We start from the raw sequence: 12,850 nt of genomic DNA, 5'->3' as shown, positions 1-12,850 counted from the left end.
AAGACTGATTGGCCTGTATTTGCTAATTTCATCGGATGCTTCTTTTCCTGGTTTGATTATGGGTATAATCAAACCAGGAAAAGGGATGTAAGTATATGAGAAACAAATGGAGAATATACTTTGAAGTGCTTTTGAATGAAGAAAATGCAAGGACTCAAAGAGAAGATGGGGAGCCTTATGAGGTGATGGTGCAAAACATCATAGAGCAGAAGTGAAGGAAGCCATAAAGAGGATGAAGAATGGAAAATCGGAGGGCCTTGACAGGATTCCAGTGGAGGCATGGAAGGCACTGAGGGGAAGAGGGAATTGACCTGCTGTGGGACCTGTTAATAAAAGTTTGTCATCAGGATAACATACCCGAGGAATGGAGGGAAAGTACTCTTGTCTCCATCTACAAGAGTAAAGGGGATGCACAAGACTAAGAATTACAGAGGAATAAAGCTGAAGTCCCACACAATGAAAATCCTAGAGAGGGTTCTTGATGGAAGATTGAGAAAGGAGGTGGAGATTGCAAAGGAGCAATTTGGATTCATTCCTGGTCGATCGACGACAGATGCTATCTTTGGGTTACAGCAGATGATGGAAAAGTTTCAAGAGAAGCAACAGGAGCTACTTCTGGTATTTAATGATGTGGAGAAAGCATATGATAGAGTGCCAAGTGAAGAAGTCTGGAGGTGTCTGAGGGAGAAGAAGGTATTGGAAAAATATGTCAGGCTGGTGCAGGAGATGTACAGAAATGTGAAGACAAGAGTTTGGACCTGCCTGGGAGAGAGAAAAAGTTTTCCAGTGACAATTGGCTTGCATCAAGGGTCAGCATTAAGTCCGTTCCTGTTTAATATTGTGATGGAGGAGGTGAGAGAAGACGTGCCTTGGACTATGTTGTATGCAGATGACATTGTGCTGTGTGCAGAATCAAGAGAAGTAGCAGCTAAACTGGAAAGTTGGAGGAAAGTACTGGAAGAAAGAGGTATGAGACTGAGCAGAAGTAAGACAGAGTATATGTGTTGCAAAGTGGATGGCAGCCAGGAGACAGATCTGGAGCTGGAAGGAAATGTTATTAGGAAGGTCAGTGACTTTAGATACTTAGATTCAACAATGAAAGAGGATGGTGAGGCCAAGAAGGATGTGGGATGCAGGATAGAAGCAGGATGGAGGAACTGGAGAGAGATAGCTGGAGTGCTATGCAATAAGAGGGTGATATAACATCAGCAGGATGGAGGTAGCAGAGATGAGAATGCTTAGGTGGATGTGCGGTATGACCAGAAAGGGTCGTCTGAGAAATGACATAAGGGGAATGGTGAAAGTTACAAACTTAGGGCCAAAGATACAGAAGGCAAGGTTGAGATGGTTTGTTCATGTGATGAGGAGGGAGGAAGAGTATGTGGGAAGAAAGGTCATGCAGATGGATGTATAGGGAGGAGGAAGCACAGGCAGCCAAAGAAGAGATGAAGGGAGATGGTGGAAGAGGACTTGAGGATGAAGAACTTGGATGTGGCTACAGTCCAAGACAGCAGGTTGTGGAGGAGACTCACTACAAACAGTGACCCTACTTAAGTGGGAAAAGCTGCAGAAGAAGAAGATTATGGGTATAATTTTAGAGCATTTCTATACTAAAGGAAATCACCCTCTTTTTAGGCATTCGTTGTAAACTGTTGTTATGAATTCGGGGAATTGGACAAATGCTCTTAGGAGTATATCGCTGGTTATTCTGTCATCTTCAGGAGTTTTTCTTGGATCCATTGATCTTAATACTGACGGGATTTCATTAGTTGTAAATAAGTTGTCATTAGGAGTACCTATTGTCTGTTATCATTCATGTACATTTGTTTATCTATGTAAAGTTCTTTCCAATCCTTATCGGCTTTAACATTAATGAATTAGATTATGAGACAAGTTATGTGATATCATGTAACAACAAACCACACATCTGATATCTTGTTCCTACATTCAACATCTGTCTCATGTTGAATGAATTAAAAAAATTATAGCTGTTAATTCAGAAATCTTTGTAAATACTACTTTTTATTGGTGTTCTGCCCCCAATCTGAAATATGTAGTAATGTACAAAACTAGTAATTAATTATTAAATTACATTATTTTTAAATGGTTTTTGTAAGTAATTAACAAAACAGAATTATGTATTACCAAAGAACCACTAGTCAGATATAATGAATCAGATAACTTTACTCTTAAATAGGATGAATGGACCAGTATTGGAAATAAAAAGATATTTGAGTATTGTTGTTCAGTCAGATGATGCAAACATTTTTAATTTAGGATTAGTTCATACACTCAAAAATATTGTAGTCTCACAAATCAAAGAATTTGGAATAATTAAAAACATATTGTGACTATAACAACAAACAGAGCAAGAGTAAGTTTTCACATTCAGAAATTTAGATGTGAAAGCTCAATCGAAAATTTACTCTGCCTTAATCATGCTTTCATTTACAGTTGTTGACACATTTTATAAAATTATAATAAATATATTTTAAAATAATTTTCATGAGCAAAACTGAGTATTTTATCTGCACTTGGGACAACATGATGTAGCTATGCTACATCATGATGGTCCCAAGTACAGTGCTTGTTGAGGATCCCTGTTAAACTTGAGGATGAATGACAAAGAAGATGAGGATTCACTACCAGAGTTCTCCAGCCACCACAGAGCCACACAGGGATGATCACAATCCAATAAAAAATCACTGCACTGAGGTTAGAACACCAAGACTACCTGGATGCTACACTACATGAGCATGTCTTGGCCACTGTAATTAGATGGAAAAAGAGACTTAAGCAATACCACTAACCACTATAGGCAAGTTTACTAGCCAAATGATCCTGTCCAGTACAAAAATTTTCTAAAGCAGAAACCAAACAGTACACCCACACCACCAGGATTCCCCCTTTCCAGATATCCATGGGTTGCAGCACATGGCAAGCAGAATGTTGGATCCCAGTGATGGTGGTACAGAAAACAGAGTAAAAAAGCTCAAGAGAAATAGAACAGAGAATATATGGAGAAAAGAAGAAAAACAGAAGAAAAATTAAAGGGTTAGTACCATCACTGGGAAGTTCCCATACATTTCCTGGAGCCAGCTCACACAAGCCAACTGTAAAATTTTCAAGAATTTTGCAAGCAGGTTGTTAAACCAACAATGGCTATAAATTGTAGCATGTCATGCATCTCAATGGTTAGTGGCATTTGGGCTTGTATACAGTGATATGAAAAATCCAGCCAGAACACACTTATTTTGGTACCCTTATCCTTTTGTGCTTCCTTTCCAAATGCAGCAGCCTGTGTGGGGATTATCTTTGCTAACAATCTTCCGATATTATTTTTCAACAAACATCTACAAAATGCAAAGATTTTGAATTTCTAGAATTGTCGTGAACCTAATAAGCTTATTACCATAAGAAGCAGACCAGGTAAAATTAAGCAGATGTTTATTCAGAATGAAATTCATTTATACTTTAAGTGGTGGTGGTATAACATTCACAAAGGAGAACCCATTCTTATTTTTCACATGAACCAGAGGCTGAATCTTGAATATAAGAAAGACAGAGATCCTATGCCAGAAAGTTTTAATAGGCCTGGGAATGGATCTCATACAAGTAGAACTCATTTTATTGCACATACAGGATGTTTCAATCATTTGGCCAGATGCTTGCAAAGATCTGGATTAATGAAACAATTCCAGAGGAATGGAATATCAGCATATGTCTTAGCCATAGGAAAGATGACATAATGATCTGCTCAAATTATAGGGGGAAATCAGCTACTAAATTTTTTCAATACTTTATATTAGAGAGACTTTCCCCTTATGTAAGGAATGTTACTGACAATTATCAATATGGATACAATCAAGAAAGATTGGATGATCTTAGTGGCATATGTGACAAGTGTTTCTTGTATTTTAAACCAAGGATGCTGGTTTAAAATCTGGTGATTAGAGGCTTACTAAAATCATTTAATGCCATTAAATAATTAAAATGAGTATTTTTCCATCACATTTCATAGAATTTCATATGGTTACCATGTGAAATATTCTTACTTGAGTTAAGAGTGAGTGGGCTAATCAAGAGAACACAAACCAGATGACCTGAGAGGTATCACAATAGTATATGATAAAGCAACTGTAAGCAAATAACAGTTAAGAGTTAATGGATCTCTTACTATTTTATCTAGACATTGAGAGGATGAGTAAATGGAGCACTAAGATGTTTGCAGATGATGCACAGATATGATAAAGCTGAATAAACTAGGATTATGAGCTCAAGCATGGGATGCATCTTTAACATGTCTAAGTCAAGTATTTTGGTAAAAACATGTTTGCCTTGTTTAATAAATATGGATATTTTATCCTCTTTCATAAATATTTAGTAAAAATCGTCACGTTGCAAGCTTAAAATAACCTTGAATTTTAGTATTTTATATTTAAGTAAATTTATTTTAAATATATATAAAAGGGTGGGTGGAAAAAACTTACTTCCATCGTGTGCTAAAAGGCTTGAAAGATGTCTGAACAGGTAGTGCCAGGGCTTTTCCATCAGAAAACACCTGACATGTTACATACATATCAGAACATTCGTCTTGACAAAGTCCAGAGAATTTCAACAATGGATCACTTATCAATGCACGATAACTAGGCTTTTCTCTTTTACCTTCCAAAGTACCTCTGAAATAATGCAAATTACATGAAATTTAGATTATGAATTAATGAATTAAGGTGATGTTCATATCCTCGTACATAGCCTTAAGATAATTCTCAATGATTATGTTTAATGCATGTTTAGTTTCATTTTTCATGCATTTTGTTTAATCTATAAGGAAAGATCATCTGTATTCAACTTTACCATTTTTAAAGCAAGAAATAATAATTTCATGCATCCTTATATGTATATCACTGGCCATTACAAGTCATACCAAATGCATCTTTCATAAATCCTTCATCAGAAAATGAGCCCTATGATGCAGACCAAAAGAGAGGTAGTGATATTTTTTTGAAATAACCAACAAAACTACTCTCCAAACTTTATAGTGTGTTTCATATTTTAAGTACATTATAGGAGAACCAAATATTCAGAATTACAACTGGATACATAACATACAAATCAATGACAATTATTAAATTACCATTAGTTATACTATATTCAATAATAATAATAATGTGTTACTGGTTACATGCAAATGACATATAAATAAATACAAACAAATATTATTCAATTTAACAGTGAGATTACTCTTAAGAAAAACTGATGGAATATCTGAATTAATATGCATTACTAGAATTTATCCAGCTGAAAATACAACAGATCAATTTTTGCCACTATCCATGATACCCCTCTACTCAATGATGGTATAAAAAAAACTTTTCCGTGCTTTTTTTTTTTATCCTAATTAATAAAAAAATAGGACTAAATAAACTAGATTGATAGTTCGTTCAAATTGTCCCAATTCAGAATGCTGCTGCTATGATTTTTCCTTTGAATTTGCATTTCTCCTAGACATAACCAGGATAATAGAGTATAATATATAAAGTACTTAATAATGATTAAACAAGATGACATTAATTCAAGCAGAAACATTGAGAGGGGCAAGATGACATTCACAAAAATCTGGGCCTATATGCAGGCAGCCGACTTACTTATGTAACATTATCGTTCTCTAAACAATTTTGTCAGAGTCAAGACTGATAATTCACTCTGCCAAGAGTGTGAGGACTAGATTTTTTTCCCCCTTGAGGAGTGGATGAATAAAATTGTCAGTGAATGACTTCAAGGAGAGGTTTGATAAATGTCACTGACAAAGCACTCATGACTGACTGAAAACCCATTTCATTCATCCACTAATCCTCAAGGGGGAAAAAAAATCTAGTCCTCACACTCTTGGCAGAGTGAATTATCAGTCTAAACAGTCTTGACTCTGACAAAATGAAGGCATACACTAACATTATTTGCACAGTACTGCTTTACTCTACTTCAATTCATTCACTAACAAAGCACATACCACAGCATCTGGCATTCATTCACCATTTTCCAAGTAAATAATCTAATCCTCATGCTCTTGCAAACTTCATTAATAACTTATCTTTATCATATCCCTCTTTTCCACCTATCAACTAGTCTTTGTATCTAAAATCCTCAATCTATCCTCATAAAGAGTATTCCAATGATCTGTTACAAACTTAGTCGCTTGTCTCTGAATCCCCTTCACTACTTCCTCATCTCCAAGGAATCCATGTCATGATAAATTTGTGTTCAATAGTGTAGATGTGGACTATTCCCTTTCATAAAGCTTATTAAAACTAAAGTATAAAGAGGGATGATAACTTCCCTATTCCTGTTTGTCAGTGTTATTCAAAGTCCAAATAATCTGATGAGTTATTCTGGCCACCTACTTTAGCAACGAGTCCTCTGAACTTCAATTTCCTGTTCACAATCACTCCCAAATCCCAGACTCATCAATTCTGCAATTGGATGCTCTTCCATCAGTACACAGTTTGGTAATATCTTCATTCCAAAGTAAGGGGATGAAGATACTACTACATTAAACTAGCAACCATTATCCTTTGTCTGCTGACAATCTGTTCATACAGAAAACTATATATCATATGTGTGAAATATCATTCTATCCAGTTTTGTGTCATCAGCAAATAACTGCATATTTCTCCCTGAATCACTTGCTATATCACTGGTATACAAAATTAAATAGCATCAGTCCAAGTACACAGCCATGTAGTGCATTGGATTCAATTCCCCCATATACAACTCTTTGATGTCTCTATCAATCACCCTCTTATCATTATCCACAGCTTCACATCCATCCCATTTGCTCCAGTTTATGTAACAGAGTCCCATCCTGTCAAATAGCGAAGTAATGATAGCGAAGGACTACTTCGCTATCATTACGAGAGGCATGTCAGATCGTGTTTGGTTAGTCAGCGTTTTGTTTGTGTTACAGTGTACACAGGTCAGATGGACAACTTCTATGATCTTAGTTGGAGCCATGAGCTACTTGATTGTTTGGGCTGAACAAGATGGTGATTGGAATTTGACAATCCTGGAAAATAATCAGGAAATTGAAGTTTTTGTCCCTACTGCATCCAGAGGTGCAGCATGTTTATGTCCTTACAAATTGGAAATATCTTAATTACAATCATTGTAAAGGACCTGATGGATGGTGAGCAGAGCGAGTGTGCCGAGCACAAGTTGAATACAAGTGAATTGAGGGCAAGGGGATGAAGAAAAAGTTGGTGTAAAATAAAGCACAAATGTGTTGATAAGATCAATGCATCTGCTCTAATGAAAGCTCATACAGTAGCAGAAAAAAACGAATTAACCGATATATATGTGCGTGTGCTAATATAGTACATAATCCAAACAGAGACATGGGATGGAAAGTCCAAATAATTACTGATCATCTGAAAAGTATAAATTTTATATATCACTTGAGAATGATTTTTTGTAAATATATGAAGAGGATATCTTAGCAAAATGTGCAAAAAGAACTAACAAAAGTCATCTTACTTTGTATGGATATAATAGATCCTGGTAAAAAGTTTTTATTTTCAAAATTTATTTATTTTTTAATGTGACTCCCACCCACAAAAAGTTGTAAAGCATGGGTGAGCTATTTAGATGAGGCATTTACTCACTTTAAAATACATTGAAATAAACCCTGAAAATTTAAAAGTTTTCAGGGTTTAAATAGCATTCATGAAATTACTTGGGGGGGGGGTTGCAAAAACTGTATCATGAAGTAAATATCACATTGATTACCTGTCTGCATTTGTTATCTTTATCCTTTCTAGAATGTACCCTTGGTGGGTAGTACAACATGCTATTTTAGCCTTCTTATTCTTAATGTGCTTTTATGCTTTGGGTGGACTAAGGATTTTAATTATTTTTTATATATATTGTATTTATTTTTTATATGGCCTAGAAACTCTGTTCTAGAGATCAAACAGAATTTTTGAGCCACTTCAGGTCTCCAGTAAGCAAGAAAACTGTCATATTAGGCAATGAAATCTCTCGACTGAAAGCCATCACAGACATCTGTGGCTAGGTTTGAACCTGTGACCTGTTGGTTGGAGAGCAGATATATTAATCACATGGGCCATCCAGGCCAGCTAATTATCAAAGTTGATTTGATTGTTCCTCATATAAGCATACAGAACTTTTCTGAAAAATCTTGATTCACTTGTTATGATTTTTCATGTTCTATTGTTGCGTTGGCATTAGTGTAGATGATGATAGTTGCAGTTCATTATTGTTGGTGGATTTGAGTGGTGGAGACGGAGAGTTGTGAAGTAGGTGCTCTCCCTCGATGAGTCTTTGGACTCCCTGGAGGTGTCACGTAATAATAATAATAGTAATAATAATAATAAAAAATGTCTTTGTAAAGTCAAGCAGTATCATCATGCAGCCATTTCCATTATCCAACTCATCACTTTCTTAATAAAACGTGAGTAAATTACTAAGGCAGAACCTACCCTTCACAAAAGCATGCTGTCCCATAGAATATTATATTATTCTTATTAATATCTTACCACCACGGAGTCAGAGACTCATCGTGGGAGGTACACACTACGCTACAAAGCTCATCCAACTGTGCTTTAAACTGATTAATCTGTCTACATTCACAACACACTCAGGCAATGCATTCCACTCACCAACCACTCTTCATGCAAGGAACTTCTCTTCACTCCTCTGCTCACACCCTCCTTACACAGTCTCCAGGAATGGCCTCTTGTTCTACCTCCCCCCCTTCCCATTCTATGAAAAATTTCTTCTATGTCAAACTGATAACAATCCCTGACTAAATATATATTCCTATATTCAATTCATTCACTGCACTCACATTCAAAGGTAATCCATTCCAATCCTGCACCACCCTCTGAAAGAAAAATCTAGCCCTCACACAATTCTTGGCAGACTTCATTCTCAGCTTCCAAGGATGCCCTCTCGTCCTTTTCCCACCCTCCATAAATTGAAAAATTCAATCAATTTAAATCCTGTATGACCCTTTTAGAAGTTTGTAAGTCTCAATCATATCACCCCTCTTTCTTCTGTTTCCTAGTGTCTGCAGTCTACAAATTCTCAATCTGTCGTCATAATCATTATTCCACAATCCTGATATCATTTTAATATATCAGAATCACAATGGAAACCAGGAGACCAGACTTGCGCACAATAGCCCAAGTGAGGTCTTATCAAGGCCTTGTAAAGAGGCAAAATAGCATCCTCATCTTTACATGTGAACGTTCGTTTCAGCATTGCAATTATCTTTTGATTTGTATTTGCAATCTTCGCCACATGGCCACTGAACTTCAACTTCCTATCTATTAACACTTCAAGATCCCCAGTCTCATAAGTTTCTTCTAGTCTAATCCCACCAATATAATATGACATTGGATATGTAATCATGCTGAAGTGAATGACTTTACTGACTTTGAACTGACACCCATTTTCCAATGCCCACAATTCCAGTCTATTGAAATCATTCTGCAAAGACTGCATATCAACAGCATTCCTGATTACCTTACCTATCTTTGCATCATTAGCAAATAGCTGTATGTCGCTTGTCAAATCCTTCCCAATATCATTAATGTACAGATTGAATATCAGTGGACCAAGCACTGATCTTTCTGGTACACTACTTGTTACCTTAAACCCTGATCCTCCGTATACTACCACTTTCTGTCAGTCAGCCATCCTCTTATCCATGCTAATATTTTATAACCCAAATCCATTTTCTGCAATTTATGCAACAGTCTACCATGCTGTATTCTATCAAAAGCCTTAGTAAAATCCAAAAGTATCATAGTGTATCCATTCCCCTTGTCTAGTTCAATGGTAACATTATTACATAATGTGAGCAAGTTGCTAAAACATGACCTTCCCTTAGTAAACCCAAGTTGTTAATTGCAAAGTAGAGATTCACTGCCAACCCATTACTGAATGCAGGCCCTAACCAATTTTTCCAAAATCTTCACCAGCACTCCTGAGATAGTAATCGGTTGATAGTTGGATACATCGGTCTTTGCACCACCCTTGTGCAAAAGAATTACCATACATTCCTTCCATTCCTGCAGAATCTTCCCTGTTGTGAGACTCATATTAAGCATCCTGGTCAAAGGAATGGCCAGTTCAGCTGAACACTCTTTTAGAACATGTGCTGATATCCATCAGTCCCTACTGCTGAATTCTTATTCAACTTATGCAACAGCTCTAATACCTCGGCCTCACACACCTGAGTTTCTTCATCTAGTGAAGAGGTAACAGTAAGTTCAATGTTGCATTCACCAGGTTGACAGCTTTTAACGAAGTGGGCAATATATACATATATATATATATATATATATATATATATCAGGGGCGAATATTCCGGGTGTGCTAGGTGTGCAGTGCTAATCCGTGAAATATCAGAATCACCGATATTATATTTTTGCATTTATCCCGCCAAAGACTCCCCCAATTGTTTACAGACTTCGTGCGATTCCTAAAATTGAACACAATATACTAATGCTTCATTGTCCTCATCACGAGGGTAATAAAGCATTAGTGCTTCAAGAGGGCACTTTTTGATGTGTAAACACTGCTTCACGTTTGCGTTAATAGCCTGGGTGTGCTTTCAAAATGCATACACCTTTGAGCCCTTCAAAAAGATGTAAAGAGGGCGCAGTGGGTCAAATTCTTAGCTTTCTAGTATTTTTAAACCGCTGAGAAGGCGAGGCTGGGTGAGCTAACATTTTGAGCTCACCTAGCACTTAGCAGCTGTGATTGGTCAAACAATCCAATTGAATGTTGTCACTTGTCATGAGTTGAGTGCTTTCTGTATCCGATGGCTGTATTACAAACAGCTGTTACACACATTTTCTGGAACTTAAAATTTGAAAGTGGATGTTAGGAGAAAAAAGCTAATGGTTTTTTATTTTGCAGTACACCATCTGTTGAGGTTGCAAAGTTTTTAACGGTACAGAGACATTTTTTTTCCTAACCTTCGGAAACAACAGACAGTAAAAATATCTATTCCTGAATAAAAATTAATATTCTGTGTATTATAAGACGTTGTTGATCTACAACAAAATATCAGCATATGTGAGATTGATAAGACAGAAGAACTGCTGATACTAAAAAAAAAAAAAACTAATGAATGTAAGATTCCCAAAAGTGTGCATAATTCCGACAATGATCGGATGTTATGTATACTGAGTCTCAGTAAACAAAATAAAATTCTTGGAAAACAGAGCAAAATATACACAAACCAGAGAAATACACATAACATATGCAACAAATTTTATGAGATGATTTGCTGCTCCATAAAACCATTTTTATTGCTGCAATGCTCTCTCTCTCTCTCTCTCTCTCTCTCTTCATACGTTTTTTCTTTTAAATTATGCCATCATAAATTCACTTATTCATGTTAGACTTTATAGGATCGTGCTATTAGCTCTACCCAGCAACTTATAGGATACACATATTACAAATGATAATTGATAATTTGTTTACCATTAAAGAAAGTGTTTCTACTCACACTTATTCTTTACTATTCTTACATGTCTTATAAATGATGGTTCACATATTTTCATCTTTGAGTATTTCAAATATACCAACCAAATATAGCATTCTCCTTCATTGTTGTTTTCTAATAAATCCTAAAGCCAACAGATTGTTCCTCCACTCTATGCAGAAGTATTCAAAGTTATCCAGCAATTAACTGCATTTAACCAATTAATATGAGTGCTGATGCACTATGCACTCTAAAAAACGTTCACATGTCGATAAAAATACAATCACACAGTCATGGGTGTCTGAAGAGTGGATTCAAACAGGGTATTCCCCCCAGGATCTAGTAAAAAATTCCACAAATCATAATCGTAAGAATGATTGAGATATGTAATCTTACGCCCTCAACCCTTGAATGTTTTGTCTGTCGTAAAATTTTATTATGGGTTGGTCTGTTTTGGCCCATGGAGGGGTAGACGCAGAACATGTTTTATTGCTGCAATAAAACACGTGTTCCTGTTTATGGTTCATCTTTTTCTGATTTGTGAAAAAATGTTCATTGCTGTTGTGAACGGTGACCAGTTCGTTTGCTCTTTGTGTCTAGTGAATTGTAAATTTATGGTGAAACAAATTTAAACAGAAAAATAAATTTTTAAAAGGTAAGTGTATGTAATTTAATATTATGTTACTTGTTAGTTATGATTTTTTTGCTTTTAAACTGAAATAATTTAATTTAGGATTTTGGGATTAATTAATTAGTTCATTTTTAATAAAATATTCTGATTAATTTTTTTTAAATATGAAATTGTGCTAAAAATAATTCCAAATACCCTTTTTCCCGAGAATTGAAGATCATTAAAATCGATGCAAAATGAAAATAATGTATTTATAGTTTACATCGACAAATAATAACATCAAAAAATAAAATGGTAAAAGACGTTTATTCATATAATTATATAATTACATCAATAATTATAAAAATTTATTGTGTAATTATGTCTCCAAGCTTTACCCCACTCAGGAAAATTTTCTGCAGACACCCATGCATACGGTCAAATTGATGTGATATTTGTAACACGAGTTGCGTAACCCACATGACAGCACATCCAACGGAAATGAGCACATGGTGCCACTGATATATATATATATATATATATATATATATATATATATATATATATACAGGTAACCCTCGTATAACGCAGTACTTATACGTGTTTCGATATAACATGGTCTACAAATTGTAGAAACCTTGTTCAACGCAGTACTTATATGACATGGTTTCGATATAACACGGTCTACAAATTATAGTAACCCTTTATCTTTTCATATATTTTTC

At 35.5% G+C, this 12,850-nt stretch overlaps 1 protein-coding gene across 2 annotated transcripts in view; it reads right to left on the bottom strand.

Annotated features, from left to right (window-relative positions):
- Nucleotides 1-12,850, bottom strand: part of Pi3K59F (phosphatidylinositol 3-kinase 59F) — a 586,771-nt gene that overhangs the window by 528,845 nt on the left and 45,076 nt on the right. For both annotated transcript variants that reach the window (XM_090405919.1, XM_090405920.1), the window contains exon 2: nt 4,491-4,679. In XM_090405919.1, coding sequence (XP_090262045.1) covers nt 4,491-4,679 — 189 coding nt within the window. The remainder of the gene's footprint in view (nt 1-4,490; nt 4,680-12,850) is intronic.

The sequence above is a fragment of the Typopeltis vanoorti genome, chromosome 16, assembly GCF_054136105.1.
Source record: "Typopeltis vanoorti isolate ZY-2024b chromosome 16, IOZ_Tvanoo_1.0, whole genome shotgun sequence".
Lineage (NCBI taxonomy): Eukaryota > Metazoa > Arthropoda > Arachnida > Uropygi > Thelyphonidae > Typopeltis > Typopeltis vanoorti.
Note: the sequence above shows the minus strand (reverse complement) of the source record. Positions and strands in the feature narration are given on the sequence as shown.